Consider the following 22,992-nt stretch of genomic DNA (forward strand, 5'->3'; position numbering starts at 1 on the left):
AAGACGAATGGATTTTTCCACCCACTTTTGGATGGAAAAATGTGCTTCTTATAGAGCGAAAAATACAGTAGTTTATAAATCTTTCCTTTAGGCTAAGTCTTAATAATAATATTGTAATTTATAGCTAAAGAGACATATGATCAAGAAACTGTTTTATTTTACTTTTGTAATTATGATAAACATACCGAGGGCCTCAAAATAGTACCTGGCGGGCTGCATGTGGCCCCCGGGCCATGAATTTGAGACCACTGTTGTAAAGGAAATTAAACTCAAATTCATGAAAACCTCCTTTTTTCCCCAGTGGTTCAAATTCACTTTTGATGGATTTTCTCTTTATGATTCCACAAGTTTAACTGAATAAGGACTCTTTGAGAGAGAGGAGGGACAGCCCAGTGGTTAGAACAGCAGACTAAGAGCCAAGAAAACTGGGGTGCACCTCCTGCTTCTGCTGACGCTTGTCAGCATCTTGGGCAAATCACTTCACCTCCATTGCTTCATGCAACTTAGACAGAGTCTGCTTGTGCTGGGAAATAATCGTGTACACAATGGTAAACATTCCTTGAGCTCAGATTTGGAGACGTAAAGAATTCTATCTACAATCCAAAGGCTAGATAAGCGTTTTAATGATTGATTCAGCGCATGATATTCCGACGGTGACTGCATGAGCCAAGCAAGCTCATTCTAAGACCATTCAGAACTAGCAGAAGAACAAGAAATTAAGAGACATTTTGAGGGACCCGAGTTAGAGAGTTGCGCGGGGACAGAAATCCCACCCGTCCCCGCCAAAGTCCCACCCGTCCCCACCCGAGTGCACTGCGATCCAACCCCGCAGGAACCCCGCGACCCTCGGAGGCGTCCCCACAGGATCCCCGCGACCCTAGGGGGCGTCCCCACGGGATCCCCGCGACCCTAAGGGGTGTCCCCACGGGATCCCCGTGACCCAAAGGGGGAACCCGCGGGATCCCCGTGGGTCCCGCGGGATTCCCGTCATCCCCGTTCCCGTGCAGCTCTCTAACCCGAGTGTGCCCGAAACTGATGCTTATGTTCCAGGAATTATGAATTAACTGAAAGGAAGGAACCACACAGTAAGGGGGGAATGTGTGGTGCAGGTGTTAGAGCTACAGCCTCAGCATCCTGAGGCTATTGGTTCAAATCCCTTACTGCTCCTAGTGACCCTGGGCAAGTCACTTAATCCCTCCCATTGCCCCAGGTACACTAGATAGAGTTTGAGCCCACCGGGACAGATAGGAAAATATGATAAAGTACCTGAATGTAAAACCACTTAAGATATAAGTTGTATATAAATAATAAAATAAATAAATACATTTTGCAACAGCCCACCTAACCTAATATTACGCCAGGTTTTAAAAGAAAAGTATGTGCATGCTCTTTCCCTTTGAAAAGTTCTGCCCTGGGATCGGTTAGTATGGAATGTTGCTACTATTTGGGATTTTGCCAAGTACTTGTGACCTGGATTGGCCATGGTGGGAAAAAAATACTGGGCTAGATGGACCATTGGCTATTCTTATCTACACGATAGAGCAGAATATAAATGAAATAAATAAAACCATCCATAGGAGCACTAGATTCACCTGTATTTAGTAAGCAAAGAAGATATTATGAGGACAAGTTCAAACCCACCTCAACTGTACTCCAGGAAATGCCTTTCCTTGCCACGGGTGAAAGTTTGAACCCAATGGAAATACACACATACTTTTACCTGTACAGAGTCCAAGAAATTTGTAGGCTTGAAAATGCCTTTGAAATTTGTCATCTCTTCTTATGATACAGGAAAACTGATGGAAAAAAACAGTGATTTTTGGTACTATTTTGCTTCCTTTCTCACTTAAAATATTTCCTTCCCATTTCTATAGATTTACTTAGCTGCCTAAAATCTGCTTGTACTAACACTCTTCCCTTTCACCATGCCGAGCAATACCCTCACTTTCCTTTCATCCCATTGCTCTGTGCATCTCCCCTCCCCCTTCCATCTTTGCTCCCTCTCACCCCTCCCTCTCTTTCTTTCATTTCCACCACATTCTTTTATTACGATACTTCCTGCTTGCTCTTCCGTAATGCAGAAACTCACCCTGGAGCTCTTGGGCAGCAAAGGAAAGTCACTCATCATTTCAGTCACCACTGGCAAGTCAGAAGACCAGAAAGTCTGTGGCCTGATAGTTTTGCTTGACTTAATGATGCAGCTCTGACAGAACACCTACGAACTTCCAAAGCACGAAGCAAGCCATTCTTGCTGTAGTATATCTGTGGCTTTGACCTCAAGCCACAGATAGACTGTGAAGGTGACTGTTGCCATATAAGCATAGGATTAAAATTTTACATTGCTCATAATGCCAAGTTATCACAACCTTCATAATGCTTGAAATGGATGGGGAAAAAAAATCCCATGACATATTAGGAACTTTATCTTTGCAAGTGATTTTTTTTACTTACCAAGGCCATTCACTATCAGGCAAGGGATAAAAATCAGATATAAACTGATGAAGCAGGAAAGAGGAAACAGGCTACAAAATAAAGGTGACATTCAGAAAAGCATGGAGAAACTTTGTGGAGGATGATTGAAAACAAGTGAGCCAGATCACTCTATTTACGTCCCAGCATGCAAGTGAAGGGCAAGGTTACCTGACTTGCACATTAAATTGCAGCTCTCCTCCACTTCAGACTCACATGCTTTCTGCTCAGTCACAGTGCAGGAGAAGAATACAAAATGTTTTAAGTTCTAATCGTGGGTATCAAAGGCTATTCTCAGAGCAAGGAGAGCAAACAAGTTCAAGTTTATTATTATTTGATGAATCGCCTATATAAAACATTCTAATCTTACAACTGAGCCATGGTACAAGGAACCATAGGAGGCGGAATGGGGATGGGCCACAGGGACCATGGCCTCCCCCAAAAACTGGAAGTCAGAAGAGTCAGTTATGGCTCTCCCAATGTCCTCACCCACCTCCTCCCTGGCCGCTGTAATTTTTAATATTTGGGCAGCTGGCGGCAGCAAGAAAGTGAGCCTTATGCCATCAGCCTTCCAGGGAAGCCTTCATTCTGCAGCGTCTCGCCTATGCGCTGAGGAGGAAGTCGTTGCAGAATGAAGACTTCCAGGGCAAACTGACGGCAGCAGGTTCACTTTGTTGCCACAGTTGGTGGCCCAAACATTTAAAATTACAGCAGCGGAGAGGTGGTAGGTGGGGGAATCGAGAGTTGGAGAGACAGGTTGTGCCACAGGGTTTGGGAAGGCAAGAAGAACAGATACTGCATGGACTGGAAGGGGTTTGGTAAGGCATGGAAGGACAGATGTTGCACAACTGGGAGGGGGTTGGGAATGACAGATGCTGCATGGGCTAGTAGGTTGGGAAAGGAGTGAAAGAAAAATTCTGCATGGGTGGGGTGGTGGGAAGGGAGGGAAAAAGATGCTGCTGTTGGGGGAGAGAAGAGAAAAAGAGAATTGGACACAGGTGCTTGGAGTAGAAGCGAAAGAGAGATGGTATACATGGGAAAAGGAAGAAAAAGGGAAACTGTTGGATATGATAGTGTGGAGAGGAGGGAGGGATAAATGTTACACTTAGAGGGAGGAGAGATGACTCAAAGATTAGAGAAATGTCAGATTCCAGAGAAGGGTGATGGAAGGAAGGAAAGATATGCCAGACCATAGGAGGGGGAAGTGGAAAGACAAGAGATGCCAGACCATGGGAGGGGGAAGGGGAAAGGCAAGAGATGCCAGACGATGGGAGAGGGAGGGGAAGACAAGAAATGCCAGACCATAGGAGCGAGAAGGGAAAAGACAAGAGATGCCAGACCATAGGAGGGGAAAGGGGAAAGACAAGAGATACCAGACCATAGGAGGGGGAAGGGGAAAGACAAGAGATACCAGACCATAGGAGGGGAAAGGGGAAGATAGATATGTCAGACCATAGGAGGGGGGAAGGGGAAAGACAGAGATGTCAGACCACGGGAGAGGGAGAAGATGGTGCACAGGGATGGAGGGGAAAGGGCGAGAGGAGAGATGGTTACATGAAAAACCTGTGAGAAGCAAGTTGCAGTAGTCGAGGTGATAAAGGTATGGATAAGGGTTTTGGTAGTATGCTCAGAGAAAATGGTCAGATTTTGGAGATACTATAGAGAAACAACAGGTTTTGGTGGTCTGATGGATTTGTGCATTGAAAGAAAGAAAGAGAGAGAGAGAGAAGTCAAAGATGACCCTGAGGTTGCAAACTGGTGAGACAGGGAGGATGTGGGTGTTAGCCACTGAGATAATGGACTTTTTCATTAGTCTTGCAGTAATTAAAATCATTTTAATATAAATTACATAGTACTGACAGAAGCCTACATGAAGCTACTTTTTGGGATTCTGTCAGGTACTTGTGACCTGGTTTGACCACTGCTGGAAGTAGGATACTGGATAGGGCAGACCACTGGCCCAACACAATATAGCTATTCTTATGTTTTTATTGTATTATGCCTCACAAAAATCCATAGAAACATGAAATATAGCTGTGCTATGAAAACTGAGTGCTATGCTTTAGAAATTGGAGCTTTAAACCCAGTGGTGGGGTTTTTTGTGAAAACTTTTCATCTGCTCCACTCATATCTTAGGCTTCCAACTTCCTCCTAACTACATTCTTTTATTTTATTTAATCTTGTTCCTTTTCTTTTATACACTAAATTTTCAAAAACAATTTATTTCTAAAAAAGGCAGGATATTCTCTCTCTCCTTACTGCTGCATGCACATATATCACACAGAGTACAGTGGTGCCTCACACAACGAACTTAATTCGTTCCAGGAGCAAGTTTGTTATGCGAACCATGTGCCTCAGGCCCTGCCCCCAGGAGGGACCTAAGGCTCCCGGGCCTATTCTGATTGGCCCAGGCGCCTTAGGCCCCACCAGTAGGCGGAGCTTTGGGACGGATGGGCCAATCCGTCGTTGGCTGCCTGCCGGACAGGCGGGTTTGGCTCCCGTCTGTCCGGCCAACTACAGAAAGGTACGGGGAAGGGGGTTGGGGGTGTCGTGGGGGTCGGCCAGGGGGGTCGCGGGTCGGCTGGGGGGGCGGTCGGAGGTTCTTGGGGGGGGCGGTCGTTGGGGGGAGGGGGGTTTGCGTCGAGGGCAGGAGGGCCTGGGATCCCTCCTGCCCGTAATGTAGTGCAGGGTGGGGTTAGGGGGTCGCCGTGGCCAGGAGGACTTGGGCTCCCTCCTGGCCCGATATTGTCGGGGAGTTGGGGAATCGGCGGGGCAAGAGGGCTTGGGCTCCTTTTTGCCCCGATCGTGTCGGGGAGTCGGGGGGGCAAGAGGGAGCCAGGCGGAGAGAGGGCAGTTAAGCGCAGTGCCTGCGCGGAAGGATGCAGCTCGGGCGACTTCGTTGTGTGAAACGAAGTTCGTTGTACGAATCAAGACATAAAGTTCGTTGTGCGCAGCGTGCGCTGTGCGAGGCACCACTGTATTTCCATCTAGAAAGGTTAGACAGTTCTAAATCCAATAGATGCTGCCACTGTCATCTTGATGTAGAGACATTGGATCATTTGCTCTATCATTGTCCCTTGATACTCAAATTCTAGAAATCCATTTGGGGTCAAATTATCACAATATTGGACGTTCCACTAGCATTATCATATGATATATAGTATTATTTGGAACAATTTCATTACCCAAAAAACCAATTAATGCAAATCGAAACAAATTGTTCCTCATCATGACAGGAGAAGCCATGCAATTGATAATGAAAAACTGGAAAAGTTGGGATAATTTAAATTATAGTTTCTGGTGGGTATCCCTATGCCAGATTTATAAGTTTGAAAATATTAATTCTTTACAGTTGGGACATAGTAAATTTAAGGAAATTTGAGGCCTGCTAACAAAATATTGTAAGATATGAATATGAACTATTATCATTATTATTACTACTATTATTTCCCTTTGTTTCATGAATAAACATCATACATATCCAGGTGGGGGGGGGTTAGGGAGATAAAACAGTTATATATTTTATTGTTGGAATAGAGTGCAATATGATACGTTACTTGAATGTTCATGTGTTTGAACTTTGTATTTGATATCAAACATGAATAAAGAATTTTTTTTAAAAAAAAACAACTTATTTCTAAAAAAGGCAGGATATTCTCTCTCTCCTTACTGCCTGCATGCACAATCTTCATATATCACACAGAGTATTTCAAAATGGAATCAGCAGACAGTGCAAATACAAATATATTTTAAGACTTTCAAAACTTTCAATATTAATTGAACAGCACTTATCTTAGAAATGCTGTGTTTTTCCTTTAAGCATTTCACTGTTGGATTAAGAGCCGTTGCTTGCTAGCTTTATTTCCTTTTAATCCTCAGACGAGGCCTGCGTTTCATGGGGCTATCTGTACTCCCGCTGCATCAAGGCTTTAATAGCAACGGTGTCTTTAAAAGGTAGGGCACCTCTCTTCTGTCAATTCCAAACAGCTGTATTTCATGTTTCTGTGTTTTTTTGTGAGGTGTAGTTTAACTTTTTGAACCACAAGGATTCTTTTCTTTATTGTATTATGCCCAGGAATAATATAGATAATGCACTAACTGAAGATGTCTGATATCTGAGACCTTAAATCCTTGAAAAAGATCACTGCAGTTATCTAAATAAATGATCACCTGACTGGGTCAGAAGATTTTTTTTTTTTTTACTTCGGATTTCTAGCTTTTCTTTCAAATTTCCTAATTCTGTCTATTCCTTCACAACCTTTATATTCTTCCCAATATAACTTGCTGCTTATACCATCCCACAGGCATAAAAGATTAGGCTCCACTTGATATGTTGCATTTAGAGGGTTATTTTATAAATGGCTCTGAAACTTAGGCGCCTAAGTTAATTGAGAAACGTAATTTAAAACAGCGAAAGACGGTAAAAATAAAGAGCCTATAGCTCCCCTTCTGCCAGATTGTATATAAATAATACTTTTTCAGAGAGGTTTTGTCTGGAGAGGGGAGTTAGACAAGGGTGTCCATTATCTCCTTTGCTTTTTGATATTGTTCTGGAACCTTTACTTTTAGCTATTAAACAAGCGGAGGAGATACAAGGTATTCCTTATGCAGGTCGGGAATATAAGGTCTCTGTGTATGCAGACGATATTTTGATTCATTTAAGGAATCCTGAGTCGACCATTCCACATTTACTGGATTTGATAGATAGATTTGGAAAATTCCCTGGTTACAAAATAAATTGGAGTAAATCAGAGGTTTTTCCATTAAATGTACATTGTGTAAAAGGATTATTTGATATGTTTCCTTTTATCTGGAAAGAGGATGGTATAAAATATTTAGGGATCTGGATAAAAAGTACATTGGAAGAAACGATGAAAGTAAATGAAAAATCCTTATTATTAAAGGTCACGGAAATGTGTGGCCAATGGAACCCTCTACATTTGTCCTGGTGGGGGAGAGATCAAACGGTCAAAATGATGATTTTGCCTGTAGTTTGCTACCAAATGGGTATGTTACCAGTTTATTTTCATGGGTCCTTTTACAAAAAGCTAAATAGTATTCTAACAAAATTTATTTGGCTTGGGAAAAATGCAAGAATTGCTTTAGTATCTTTACAAAAACCAATTGCGGAGGAAGGTGTAAATTCTCCCAACTTTTATAGGTATCATCAAGCCTATATAATGCGTCAAGGTATGTACTGGGTCCTCCCTGAGCTCCTGGAACATCAGCCGGATTGGTTATATCTTGAATGGAAAATTATGTCCCCTATACGACTACCTCATGTACTAAGTATCAAGCTACCTAGATATGCTAAGGACAACATAATTTTATTGGATACATGGAAAACAATTAAATTCATTGACAAATTAATAGAGGTCCCTATAATGAAACTCCAAGATTCAAATAGGCGGTGCTGGGATTGCCTGGATGAATTGGATGCAAGCAGGTATTTGGACATTGGATAATGTTATGTCTAATGGGAAACTGCTTGATTTTTCATGGCTGCAACAATCATTTGGCATTTTAAAATCTCAACAATATAGGTGGTTGAAGTTGAAGCAGGCTATTCAGAGTGGGTTCCCTGAATGGAAAAGCTTAAAAACTTATTTTAGCTTGCAGATCTTTTGCTACCAGACAGATCTAGCAGGACATCAGGCCGCTCAGTGGTACAAATTGATTTCTGAATTTTTTAACAAGAAGCCAAAAAATAGTGTTAGAGATATCTGGAGCATTGAGATAAAACAGTATATTTCTGTATCTCATTGGCCACAAATTTGGACTTGGAGGTTGAAATGTACAGCGTCAGCATCTATGAGACAAACATGGTTAATTTTTATTGCATAGGATTTTTTGGACCCCAGTTCGCATACAAAAAATAGATAATTCTAAATCTAATAGATGCTGGCATTGTCATATTAATATAGGGACTTTGGATCATCTGTTATATGTTTGTCCATTGATACTTAGTTTCTGGAAGTCAATTTGGGGACAAATAAATCTTATTCTTGAATCATCTATCCCCATGTCATATGAGGCGATAATATGTGGTACACTACTTCATGTCAAACCTATTTTAGATAAATTTAAAAATCGCCTTTTCATGATATTGACAGGAATAGGGGTTCAGCTGATTACCCATAATTGGAAAAATCATGATAGGATTAATTTTACTATTTGGTGGGTAACTGTGTGTACCACGTACAAGTATGAAAAGATGATGGCAGAACCTTTTGGGAATAATAAGTCTTTTAAAGATGTATGGAGTCCATTGACAATTTTATTGTAGTATAATTAAGGTCATGTTTCTTTCTTTTTTTCATTACATTCATTGCACATCCAGGGAGGGTGGGTGGGTGGGGGGTGGGAAATATATTTTGAAAAGTTTATTTATCTATATAATAAAACCGTAGGCGGCGCATGCGCAGTCTTATCAGCGTGCTTCCATGATCCGTATGTCCGTGGCCGCCAAGACTGCAGCATGCCCTGCGCTTACTACGGCCCCACGTGCAGCTGAGTTTGGCACGGCGGTTTCCCCAGATAGGGGAAGTCGAACAACTCACTCCCGACGTGCAGCTGAGTTCGGCACGGCGGTTTCCCCAAATAGGGGAAGTCGAAAAACTCACTCCCGGCTCTCCTCGGCACGGCAGTTTCCCCAGATAGGGGAAGCCGAACAGCTCACTCCCGCCTCATGGTCCTGCCGCCGCTCCTGTTCACAGCGGCCTGTAGGACCAACGACTCCCCCCCCCATCCTCCCGCAACAGCCGCTACCGCTCATGTTCAAAGCGGCCTGCTGAGGTTCGCGGCCGGCTGTAGCGAACCTCTCAGGCCGCTCTCCACATGGTAGCACGTTCCCTCTGACGCAATTGCGTCAGAGGGAACATGCTACCGAGTTGGAGAGCGGCCTGCGAGGTTCGTTACAGCCAGCTGCGAACCTCAGCAGGCCGCTTTGAACAGGAGCGGTTGCGGGAGGGGGGGGGGAGTTTTAACAGGATTAGAATTTTAACAGGAGGAGTCGCCGAAAAAAACCTTCAGCAGCAGCAGGCCAATACGCGGGAAGGGAAGGGGGAGGGGCCGAACGGAGCAGGGCAGCTCACGGTAAGAGAAGGGAATGGGGGGTGGGGGAAAATGCTTCTACTACTCAGCAGGGACCTGGAGGGGAAGGGAAATACCGCTGCTGCTTATGCAAAGGAAAGTGGTGGTGGGGGAAGAGAAGGGAATGGGGGGTGGGTGGGGGGGAAATGCTGCTACTACTTCACAGGGATCTGGAGGGGAAGGGAAATACCGCTGCTGCTTCTGCAAAGGAAAGTGGGGTGGGCGGGGGGGAGACACAGAAAGAAATACAGACAGACAAAGGAGGCTAGGGAGAGAGACAGACAGAAAGAAAGACAGACAGGGGACCAAAGAGAGACAGAAAGAAAGACAGACAGACAGACAAAGGGTGCCAGGGAGAGAGAGAGAAAAATTGCAGGAGGGAGAGAGACAGAAAGAAAGGAAGAAAGAGACAGGAGCAGGGAGAGAGACATAAATAAAGAAAGACAGCCAGCCATATATTCTAGCACCCGTTAATGTAACGGGCTTAAATACTAGTTTCATTATAATATTGAAATTATTTTATATGTTTTATTGTTCAAATAATAAGTTCAGGAGTGGAGAAATGATTGTTAAAGTAATAGTTATATAGTTAATAGTGTGGTTTTTGTGCAGTCTATCTGATATATCAATTATATTACATTACTGACGTTTGAAAATCAATAAAGATTTACAAAAAAAAAAAAAAAGAGCCTACCGCCACTTAAATAAAAGATGCCAGAACCATGCCTACATAGGTGCTTTAGGCCACCTAATGCCAAATTAAGCGACAAATGCCGGAAGTGGTGTTAGGCAGCCTAAAGCGCCTTCGAAGGTACGATTCATGCACAGATAGGCGCTGGAAATGTAGGCCTAGAAAACCCTGGCCTACATTTCCAGTGCCCAGCTTTCCATCAGCTGATTTTGTAACCAGGGAATTTTCCAAATCTATCAAATCCAGTAAATGTGGAATGGTCGACTCAGGATTCCTTAAATGAATCAAAATATCGTCTGCATACACAGAGATCTTATATTCCCGACCTGCATAAGGAATACCTTGTATCTCCTCCGCTTGTTTAATAGCTAAAAGTAAAGGTTCCAGAACAATATCAAAAAGCAAAGGAGATAATGGACACCCTTGTCTAACTCCCCTCTCCAGACAAAACCTCTCTGAAAAAGTATTATTTATATACAATCTGGCAGAAGGGGAGCTATAGGCTCTTTATTTTTACCGTCTTTCGCTGTTTTAAATTACGTTTCTCAATTAACTTAGGCGCCTAAGTTTCAGAGCTATTTATAAAATAACCCTGAGCCTGCATAGGTATGCACAACGCACAAATAGAAGCTTAGATTAGATTAGATCAGCAGAGCTGACATTAGTCTCGAAACCGTGGCTCAGCTGATCAGGATTTCTCCTGCTGCAATCAGCTTAACAGGCAAGATTTTCTCTCCCCCTCCCTCCCACCCAATGATCCCCCAGACCCCCTCAACAAAGCCCTCTCTCGCTGCATCCAGACACCCTTCCACACCCCCTGACATCCACTCAGCACCCCCTTCTGACATTCCCATACACCCCTCCACACCTCTGTATGAAACATTAGCAGGAGGAATGCTCACTTCCTTCTGCTGATAGGGCCGCCTCTTCAAAATGGTGGCCCTTCCCCCCTCCCAATGCATCTTGAGATGCACTGGGAGGGGCCTAAGACCTTAAGCCAAGTAGGGTTGCCTTAGGCCCCTCCCACTGCATCCCAATATGCACTGGGCGGGGGAAGGAAAACCATTTTGAAGAGGCGGCCCTATCAGCAGGAGGGAGTGGGCATCCCTCCTGCCGATGTTTCATACAAAGGTAAGGGAGGATGTTGAAGGGTGTGTGGGAATGTCAGGAGTGGGGCTGGGTGGATGTCAGGGGTTGTGGAGGGGTGTTGGGGGTGTGTGGGGTGTCAGGCGCAGGATGGAGCTCTCTTTCGAGGGAGGCTGGGGGGCTCTGTGGGTGGGAGAGAGGAAATGGGGTTCTGTTTGCTGGTTCAGCTGATCACAGCAGTGGAATTTCCAATCAGCTGAGCCGGTAGGACTCCCCCCGAAGCCGCGTTTTGGGAGTCCTGCTGGCTCAGCTGATTGGGGATTCCCTTGCCATGATCAGCTGATGGCAGGCCCTGGAGCAATTCTCTAACAGGTGCCATCGAGTGATTGACACACGATCAGCGGCTGCATTTAAGGCAGCCTCCGACTTCGGCACCAGTTAGAGAATCCGAGGGTTTAGTGTTTTTCTTACTCTTGGTGACTCTGTACAGTGCTACGTGTGTCTGGTAGTGCTATAGAAATATTTAATAGTAGTAGCAGTGTGCTGGCTCCTGCATTTCAGACAAAAATCCTCCTTCACAAAATTTAAATTTGGTCTAAAGACCTATTACTTTTTAAAGGCTTTAGAAAAGTAGTTGTAACTGTGCTTTGTGATGAGCCATCTAAGGGGAAAGGGGCTAGGAGGGCTGTGGATAACTGACCAACCGCAGAATGTCTGCGTTTGTTATAATATTGTTTTTAAAGTTTGCATTTCTTTACTTTCTTGTACTTAAGAGAGACTATATTTTCTCGGTGACGGCACCCCAAACTTGGAATTCTCTTCCCATCTATTTACGTGAAGAACTTAATCTAGACAAATTTAAAAACAAACTGAAAACTTTTTTATTTAACGATGCATTTGTTATCTGATTTTATTGGTTTCTTTTATCATTTTTCAACAAAATTTTGTTCCTAATTCTCTTTTCTTCACATATTCAACTATTTTTATCCCATCCTTTTGTGTTTTCCTTATTTGGCTTCCCACTTTGCTCAATTACATTGTAACTTCTTCCCCTACCTTCCTTTTGTTTCCAGTTTGTTCAGTTATCGTCTGTGTCTTGTGAGTTTTTAATTATTTTAAAATTATTTTTATTTTGTAATTTTATTAATGTGTAAATCGCCTTGAATATTGAAAAGGCGATTAAACAAATAAATAATAAACTTGAAACTTGAAACTATTATGACCCACTCAGAAATGTGTATATTAAATAAAAAATAAAAATGAAAGTTGAATTTTAAAGTATACACTTTACTTTACTTTCCAATTCTTATAGCCCACAGATACCTACTCAGCTCAAATTGGGTCACATAAAAAGAAGATTGGGAATATTCCAGGAAGCACAGCATAATGTTAGCCCCCCAAAAAAACCCCAAACAAACCCATAACATTAAACAGTTAATCATCAATCCAATATTCTCCAAACAGAAAAGTTTTCAACAGGAAGGGAATTCCAGCTTGAAACCATTTGATACAACCAGGAATTAGTATGTTTAAAAGATTTAGGGGTTCATTCATCAACGTGTGCTACTATTAACATGGTTTAGATATTTTACCACAAGTCATGCTACTTTAGCACAAGATCCAATTTTATCCAAAGAGAATTTGTGCTAAAATAGCACGACTTGTGGTAAAATATCTAAACCATCTTAACAGTAGCACACGTTGATGAATTCCCCTTTTAATCCCTTTTGCAATAGGGAAACCTAAACAATTTGACTTTGAGACAATGTTGCAAATTGCCATGCTTTGTTAAAACAGAACCAGCTAAGTACAGCTCTCCCTCCGGATTTGCAGTTTCCCTATTTGCGATTTCGATTATTTGAGATTTTTTTTCTTCTTCTATTTTTCTTCTATTTGCAGGCTGCCCGGATCTCCCTGGACCTCACCTGGTGGTCTAGCAGTGACGCGGGGCAAGAGCGATCTTCCTATGGCTCCTGCCCCGTGCAAAGCCATCATCAAAATGGCTGCCATAAGTTCCCGCTGTAGTCAGGACGGCTCTGCACAGGGCAGGAGCATAGAAAGATCGCTCTGGCCCTGCGTCACTGCTAGACTACCAGGTAAGGTCCGCGGCCGCAGGAGGGAGGCGGGGTGGGTCAGAGCCAGCCCAAAAATTATTTGCGATTTTTCCCTATTCGCGGGCCAGCTCTTGATATCTGTTTAGGACATTATGACTTGGATGTCCTTTCAAAACTGTCCCTCCATGTGTCTTTATAAAATAGGCTCCCAGAGCCAGCTCTCGTCGTGCACAAGTCCTCATGCACAATATAAATACATATTTAAATTACTAAGAGCCACTCCAGCAGGAATAGGGATGTGCTAGGGAACGCTGACGTGTGTGTATGCCTCATATAAGTTTTCCTAGCCATTAAAGGGGGTGGGGTTATATATATACTGTAGATATTTCCATATGAATTAAGAACATAAGAACATAAGAAGTTGCCTCCGCTGAGGCAGACCAGAGGTCCATCTCGCCCAGCGGTCCGCTCCCGCGGCGGCCCATCAGGCCCATTGCCTGAGCAATGGTCCCAGACTATCCCTATAACCTACCGCTACTCTTATCTGTACCCCTCAATTCCTTTATCCTCTAGGAACCTATCCAAACCTTCTTTGAAGCCTTGTAACGTGCTCCGGCCTATCACAGCCTCCGGATTAATTCTCCTTTGTGTCTGTGTCTAAGTATTGTGTGTGAATGTACATATCTAGATCTGTGTTGACTGTGTGTGTGTCTGTGAAAAGAGAAGAGAGAGCAGGGGCATTTTGTCAGGAGCAGGCTCCCTGTTATGTTTCAATGAATCAGTGCTTCTTATGCAGCAGTTTCTTCAACAGAAATATCCTGGGCCATTTGGGGGGATGGGGGGAGAACTACTCTGGAATCCCCAGTCTGATGTTTTTGTGAACTCACTATAGTTTTTAATCCCTGGTTTTAACCCAAGCCATACTGGGCCATATTCTATAAACAGCGACCCTAAGACTGCCTAGTGACACCTAACTATAATCCACGCTTAACCTAAATTGCTTCAATTAGCTTAAATGAAGTTAATTGAAATTTTTACAAAATAAAATTAAAAGTTATGCATGGAATTCTGTGTGTTGCCTATCAATGCCTAAGTGGGGGTGCCCTCCGACATCTAACTGAAAATAGGCGTGATTAGGGGCAGAGAAAAGACATGGTTGACTCAAGCGTAGAGAATGACATAGGGACAAATTTCTCCCCGTCCCCGCAGGAACTCAATTTCTCTGCCCCGTCCCCGCAAGTTTTGTCACTGCCCCTGTCCCATTCAAGTAAGCTCTGCCTTAACCACACAAGCCTTGAGCACTTATGATTTTAAAGTGTTTGAGGCTTGTGCAGAGGAGGACAGAGCTTGCAGGAATGGAGCAGGGATAGGAAAAGAACTCACTGGGATGGGGACAGGAAAACTGATTTCCCACAGGGATAGGGAAAATTTTGTCCCCGTGTCATTCTCTACTCAAGCATCGCTAGGCATCCGAGTTGGGCGCTGGAAAACCTGGCCTGATATACAATTGCCTACCATCACCTAAGCATGGCGGGGTTTTATAAAAGGCACCTACTAGTTGATTGACCACCACACCAAGCCATTTATAAAATCTTGTTCAGTCAGGATTTTTAGCGAGTTATATTGATCTTGGACAGATATTCTTGTCCCCTTATGCATAATTTCTTTTCAACATTCCAATCCATCTAACATTCCACTGGTTTGGAAAGAGTTAAAAAAAAACAACCAAAAACTCAAAGGTAAGTCATAGCAACTGTGTCTAAAGATTGTTGGAATTCACAGAAAACTAATGACTTGTAGTTTTAAAATTTGTTTTTGTCAAGTATGCAAGAATTCGATTTGTTTTGAAATTGTATTACCCTGTAGGTGATGGTGCTATGCAGGTATACATCTGTGTAGAACTGTTAATTTCATTTTGGGACTTTCAGCACTTAGAACAAGGGTAAATAAATTTCTTCTAATGAGAAATGCAAACACATGGTTCCATGCTTCTCCCTCCCTCCACAGAAATACAAATTGGGAATAGAGACAAACTATGCATGACTCCTTCTGAATGAGAATGAACTTATGTGTGAGTTATCATACAAAGCTTCAATATTTCAGTGGGCCTACATGGAAAAATCATTTCTGAGAATTCTATAAGCATTTGGGGAGCAAAAGCAAGAGTCGCTTACATGCTGTACATGAGTTTGAGACTGCACAGGCCTGGTATTGAATTTCTGGGTATAAGGCTGCCACTGCCTTAAAAAAAGAAACAAACAAAAAAAAAAAAAACCCACTTGCTGGTGATACCTCTAACACAAATATCTCTAACACATATTCCTGGAATCCCCCAAAATAGGTCTGCTTGTATCCCTGGAAAATTGAAATTCTATCCAAAAGGTGACACTTCCTACAGTTCCCTTTGGAAGAAGCTCCCTCTCTTTTACTTATCATTGCCTAAAAGATAGTGTAGGTATTACCTTCGGTTCAGATTAACCCAAGATGTGTGCAGGTAGTCCGCAGTCTCTTTCACTCTCCTCGTGTCATCAGCACTGTAGTCACGGAGAAGCTTGTTTGAAAGATCACTGAATGTACCCAAGATAATCTCCCCTTTATGGAGCTCTTGCAGTAAAATCTAAAGAAACAATGCAAACAATGGTAGTCCAATGTTTAAAAAGCATTGAAGCGAGAATAATACAATTAAGATGCCCACAATCACACAACATTATATATTTATTCTTAAACAGTTACAGCAGGGTCTGTTTTCAAAAGAGAAATTTAAGCAAAGACTGGGAGAAATGCTTCTCTATAATTAACACTAAGGGCTCCTTTTACAAAGCCGCGAAAGGGGCTTAATGCGCGGAATAGCACGCGCTAAATGGCCACGTGCGCTAGCCGCTACCACCTCCTTTTGAGCAGGCGGTAGATTTTCGGCGCTAATCCGGTGCGTGTGTTAAAAATGCTAGTGCACCTTTGTAAAAGGAGCCCTAAAGGAGCATAACCCTATGGTGATAAGGGCAGTACTTACTGGGACATACACTCCCAGATTCTATATAGGTTGCCCAAATTTGAGCCTGGATCAAATTTGAGCCACAAACAATCATTTAAAAAAAAAATTTTGACATTAATTGGCACCAATTATATTTTGTACACAGATCTGTCTGCATGATATTCTATAACGCTCGGAAAAGGGTGTGACCAGGGGCAGAGCATGAGTGGGTCGGGGCATTTCCAAAATTTAAGCACAGCGTGACAGAATACCAGGGTTACATGCCCATTTGAAGTGTCGGCATATACGCCAGGTTTCAGAAGACATTAAATCCTGTGAATCTGCACTAAGCACGGAGAACCTTTATAGAACAAAATTTAACATAGATTCTTCCTGGTGCCTAATTTTGGGTACCCACAATGCATAGACTTCTCTACAACATTTCTCTTCAAGGCCAAAATCCCCATTCATGGGGGAGGGGAAAGAGATAATTTTCAGGTTCTTTCTGTTTTAGGCAAAAAAAAAAAAAGACACAAAATGTGGGAAACACTGTTGACATTCTCCATGTTGTTTCAAATGAATTTATATTACTAATATATTCATGTGTGAATGGCCAAGGAATTTCATATGAGGTTTTTTTTTTTCTGTGTGCAAAATCTAAGGCCATTTCTAAAAGAGCAGAAAAATGACCACTCTTCCATTTTTTGTATTAATGGTCATGCCCTATTTTACCATTAGTGAACAGCCATGAAAAAAAAGGTATCATGTGAGCAATAGGCGCCCACCTGATTCTATAAAAGGCACCTATCTCATGGCACTTAGCAGCACCTAACACCTAAGTGGGTATTTTTATGGGCAGCGCTTTTGTCCTGCACTGCGTAGGAGCTCTCACAGATTGTTTGGCAGTTCACTGCCGATTCCAGTTGTTATCCATCAGGTTTCTCACATATGATACCAATTAGAACCCCTGAGGAAGGAGTGTTTCTTCGAAACATGGACCATGTCGGGTCCAGGTTATATTCCTCTTATATTCCTTGGGTTGCATACAAGAGACTACATACTTAAGATTCATATTTTCCTTTTATCTATTTCTTATGTAATAGGTTGTACCCTCACTTCCTGCATTCTGTAATTCGCCTATTGTCCAGCCTTCTCCACTGTGAACCGCCTAGAAGTCATTATTATATTCATTATTTATTTTTTATGATTGTTTATTAAAGACTATTTTTTTTTGATCGTTTGATTAAACACTTGGCATCTTGTACATCACCACTGCAGGTCTTGCCTTTGTTTTTCAGAGCTAGACTTAGGCAACCCTAAGTGCAGTTCTCCCAAAACTTAGGTACCTGAAATGTAGGCCAGTAATACACCGGTCTACATTACCGGTGCCTAAGTTTTTTGTTAGGTGCATTTAGATGTGATTCTAAAAACAGTGCCTAAGCATGATTGACACTATTGGCCTCTAAGAAAATGGCTATATTTCTTATGTTAATTTACCGGGATCAAATCTCTAGACTTGCGGTAACAGTATATAGAAACCGGTATGTGATACGTTTTTAAATAGCTTCAATAGAGTATGAGTACGCCTCAGCCCCACCACTCCACCGCTGTGCTAGCTCTTGCTTGCGGAAAGATTTATGTGGCACTTCATCATTGGCCGCTCATAACCATTTTAAACCTGCTATTGTTTTTTTCAAACTTATTTATGCATATATTTTTTGTATCTATACTTTCTTGTGTATGTATAAAAGACTTTTTAAAAGCTCAAATGTACATAATTGTACTTAGCTTGTGTGCATAGCTATATCCAGCCAACGCCGGGGAGTTTAACCCAACCCAACATGTTGGGTTAAACTCCCCGGCGTTGGCTGGATATAGCTATGCACACAAGCTAAGTACAATTATGTACATTTGAGCTTTTAAAAAGTCTTTTATACATACACAAGAAAGTATAGATACAAAAAATATATGCATAAGTAAGTTTGAAAAAAACAATAGCAGGTTTAAAATGGTTATGAGCGGTCAATGATGAAGTGCCACATAAATCTCTCCGCAAGCAAGAGCTAGCACAGCGGTGGAGTGGTGGGGCTGAGGCGTACTCATACTCTATTGAAGCTATTTAAAAACGTATCACATACCGGTTTCTATATACTGTTACCGTAAGCATGATTGACATGCAGCCAGCGCCATTTTTCTAGGCACTGGCCAATTTAGGCACTGTTTACAGAATTCAGCTCACGCAGTAATTCTGCACTAACCAATTAGAATGTAGCAATGTGGATGTGTTGCCCTCATCCCCTCCAATAAAAAGTTCATAACCTTTTTAGTACATGGGTAGAGCATAACAATTTATAACTCATAGCAGGACACTTGAAAGTGTCCCACAGTAATCATTCGAAGCTACATAAGTACAAGCTAGCACTTACTGCAGCTTAGTAAAAGCACCCCTATGACGGAAGAAAACAGAATGCCAAATCGTATAGCTCTGTAGTTATCACGAACACATAAGTAGTATTATTAAATCCTGCTTTTATAAGCTGCGAATGATTCATTCAATTTCAAAGTTTCTGGAGCCTTAATCGTTAAATATATTAATCCACTCTTTAATTATTGCAAAACTCGACTACTGTAACTCATTATTAATAAGTATTACCCAAAAAGAAAAAAAGCACCTTCAGATAATTCAGAATACTGCTGTTAAACTCATCCAGAACGGTAAAAAATATGATCATGTAACACCTTTTTTTTGATTAAATCTCACTTGCTCCCAATTAACCACCGTATTACCTTCAAAATTTTACTTTTAATATTCAAAACCCTTTCCACTAATGAACCTCAATTTACTGATAAATTACTTATTCCCTATAGCACTTCTCGTTCTCTACGGTCTGCTAATCAAAAGCTTATAGTAGTCCCCTCTTTGAAAGTTATTGGAACAGGACGACATGATATGTTTTCAGTGATGGCACCGCAGTTTTGGAATGCCATGCCTCAGCATTTAAGAGAAGAAAATGACGAGTCATTTTAAAAGTAATTTAAAAAGTTTTATTTTTAAAGATGCTTTAAATCTTTAAATTATGCTTAAATTTTATATTAGTTTTCTTCTGTGATTGCACTTTTCCCTCCCTTTCCATATATGGTTCTCCTCTGTACTTTAAAACACTGAATTGTACAGTGGTACCTCGGTTTGCGAGTGCACCGGTTTGCGAGTGTTTTGCAAGACGAGCAAAACATTCGCAAAATCGGCACCTCGGAAACCGAGCGTGCCTCGATTTACGAGCACCCCCCCCCCCCCCGGTGATCCTGCATCCTCCCCCCCGCGATCCAGTACCCTCCGCTCGCGTCGCACCCCCTCCCCGCCGCAATCCGGCATCCCCTAGGCATCCACCCAATCACATTTCTTACCCCCGTTTGGCACCAGCACTGGCACCAATGCACAGGACATGCCGGTGCCGGTGCCCAAAGATCTGCCTCCTTCGCGCTGGGCCTTGAGCATCTGCGCATGCTCAAGGCCTTCTTTGGGTACCGGCACCGGCATGACCTGTGCATTGGTGCTGGTGCCAAACGGGGGTAAGAAATGTGATCGGGTGGGTGGGTGGATGCCTGGGGGATGCCGGATCGCAGCGGGGAGGGGGTGCGACACGAGCGGGGGGGGGGGGGGGTTGCCAGATCGCGGGGGGGGAAAACAAGCAGGGGGATGGCGGATCATGCGGGGGGGGGCCTTCATGAGCGGGGGAAGCAATGCGGGTTCTTGAGGGGGAGCAGCACCGCTGGCCTCGGGGGGAGGGGAACGTATCAAAGCGAGTTTCCATTATTTCCTATGGGGAAACTCGCTTTGATATATGAGTATTTTGGTTTACGAGCATGCTTCTGGAATGAATTATGCTCGTAAACCAAGGTACCACTGTAGTTCTGATCCCTCTTTACCTCGTGTATTAGTCGGTCTGTAAGTCTATTTGTCTAACCCATTATTTAAAATTTTAAATTGTATGTTTAAATATATGTTTATACTTTTACCAATTTTGTACTTCGCTTAGTAAAACTAAATAAGTGATTCATCAAACTAAAATAAAACTTGAAACTTAAATCTTGAAACTTTGATGGAGGGAAGTGCCCTTCTCCTCAACTGCCAACTCCAGACTCTGTCCCTTCTGCCTTGCTGCGTCATATGCTTGGAACAAGCTGCCCGAATTCCTGCGGTGGGCTCCACCTTGGGCAGTGTTCAAGGTCCAGTTAAAAGTCCACCTCTTTGATTCGATTCCTAACTCCTCTCACCTTGGGTTCTGCATCCCCAACCCTATGTCTGTCTGTCCAAGTTAGATTGTAAGCTCTTCTGAGCAGGGACTGTCTATAAATGTCAAAATGTACAGCGCTGCGTACTCCTTTCAGCGCTACCAAGTCATCCCTGAAAAATAGGGTTCGACTCGGTTGACAAAAGTTATGTTTATAAAGAAGAACATTAACACCATTAAAACTTATCTGCTAAGAATCGTTGAAACAAAACAGTTTTCAGAATATTTCAAAAGACTTGAAGTGATCTTATTTGAGTAGGTAGGTCATTCCAAATTGCAGTTAATCGGTAAAGGAAGGAATGAGCAATTTTACTGATAGATCTGATACCTTTTACAGTGGGAAAAGAGAGTTCAAATATATGAATAGTTTTAAAACTTGAAGATCTTGAGAAATTTAAAGATAAAGGAATCAGGGGATCAAAGAAACCATCTACAATTTTGAAAACTATGCAGGCACATTGCAAGTGGACTCTCGATCAAAAAGGAAGCCAATGTAAACTCCTTAACAGAGGTAACACATGATCATATTTTGTTTTACCGAAGATCAGTCTTGCAGCAATATTTTGAATTAACTGGAGCCTTTTCTCATGTCCTTTGCTCAAACTCACATAAATGGAATTACAACAGTCCAATTGTTCCAAAATAATGGATTGGACCAATATCGCAAACTGAAGAAACATTTCTTGATTAGGTGGTTTACCTGACAATGGAAAGAGAGAGGAGAGTCCAAAATAATTCCCAACACTCTAGAAAAGGACTCAATTGACAGAACATCACCAGAGCTAAGAGCAATTGAACTAGGAAGGTTCACAATTTCAGGGCCAAACCAAAGTAATTTTGTTTTTGTTGTGTTTAATTTCATTTGGACCAAAGACCAGGACTGTAATTTAGATTTGCAAGAATTTATATTAGCTGAAAATTTGATCAAATTAGGATCAACTTCAAGCAAGATGAAAATGTCATCCACATAAGTAAATATCGATTCGATGGGGCTAATTTTATTAAATTTTAACGTGGTCATATAGATGTTGAAAAGAATCTAGGTAACATAACATAAAGCCTTTTGGTTCTATGCGGTTTACAAAAGAGATGGACTGACCATTGTTAATGAGCTACAATAGATAGAACATAGATGAGGAACAATGCCTTTCCTTTGTCTGTGTATTAGCTAAGATGGAGACTGCTTTCTGACCACAAGAGGAACAAGCAGGAGAAGGGAGGGTATCAGGCACACCAGGGATACAGCAATGCATTCTGGGAGCTAGGGTTAAATAAACTTTTGTCACTGTTTACATAGGCAATCTGCCTCCATGAATGTACAGGCAGAACAAAATGTGAAGCCCTATTTTGCATATGACCTCTATGTTCATAATTTTTTGAATATTTTACAAAAGACTTTGCTAAACATGGAATCTTTTGTAAAACTGTACTCAATTACTCAGTGTGTCACACAATAATCACTAAATTCATAGGCTATCGTCAAACTGAAACATTCACTTGTTTTATAGACTATGGAACTCTAAACCATAAGACATATAAATTACATTATCAGACGACTTGCAGATCAAAATATGTAGTATATTTAATTAAATATATGCTATGTTAGATGATAGATAGATATTTACTTTTTATTTAATACTGGCGACCATATAATGTGGACTATATCATGGATGATTTATTTCCTTTATATGTTAAGTTGTATCTTGTATACAGAATTCGATGAATATTCGTGAATATTTGTTATTATAATGAATAATCAAATAAAGAAAATTGAAAAAAAAAAAATTATATTGGTAAAACAACTAGATCATTCAATATCCGAATGACAGAACATATATCTTGTTTATATTTACAAAGAAAAGAAGCGCCTTTGGTAGCACACTGCTTGACATTCAACCATTCTTTTGAACAGCTACAATGTATGATCATAGATATGATTCCAGAATCAATAAGGGGGGGGAGATAGGGGAAAAAAATTATTACAAACAGAAAAAAAGTGGATCGATCGGCTATATAGTATACAACCTCATGGTTTAAATATCACCATGAAATTGCAGGTATTTTTTTTTAATATAAGACATTAAGAAAAACCGAAATGAGTAAATAGTTGTATAAGTAGAACATCTAGAATTTAGAGCACAGTTATAATGGAGAATTCAGGAAGGTAGATAACAACAGACCTAAATATAAGGGTAATAAATAAAGGGGTTGGTAAGGCAAAATTTAATTGCAGTTAGGATAACGTTCATGGAGAATTTACTAAAATTCCTATTATGAGCTATATATTTATATATTTGAATATATTTTGTTGAATATACTTTTAACAAAAGAAGAAAC

General features: G+C 41.7%; 1 protein-coding gene across 3 annotated transcripts in view; it reads right to left on the minus strand.

Annotated features, from left to right (window-relative positions):
* UTRN (utrophin) overlaps positions 1–22,992 on the minus strand; it is a 1,286,828-nt gene that overhangs the window by 749,452 nt on the left and 514,384 nt on the right. For all 3 annotated transcript variants that reach the window (XM_033935605.1, XM_033935603.1, XM_033935604.1), the window contains one exon: positions 15,855–16,009. In XM_033935605.1, the coding sequence (XP_033791496.1) occupies positions 15,855–16,009 (155 nt within the window). The remainder of the gene's footprint in view (positions 1–15,854; positions 16,010–22,992) is intronic.

Source organism: Geotrypetes seraphini, chromosome 3, assembly GCF_902459505.1.
Source record: "Geotrypetes seraphini chromosome 3, aGeoSer1.1, whole genome shotgun sequence".
Lineage (NCBI taxonomy): Eukaryota > Metazoa > Chordata > Amphibia > Gymnophiona > Dermophiidae > Geotrypetes > Geotrypetes seraphini.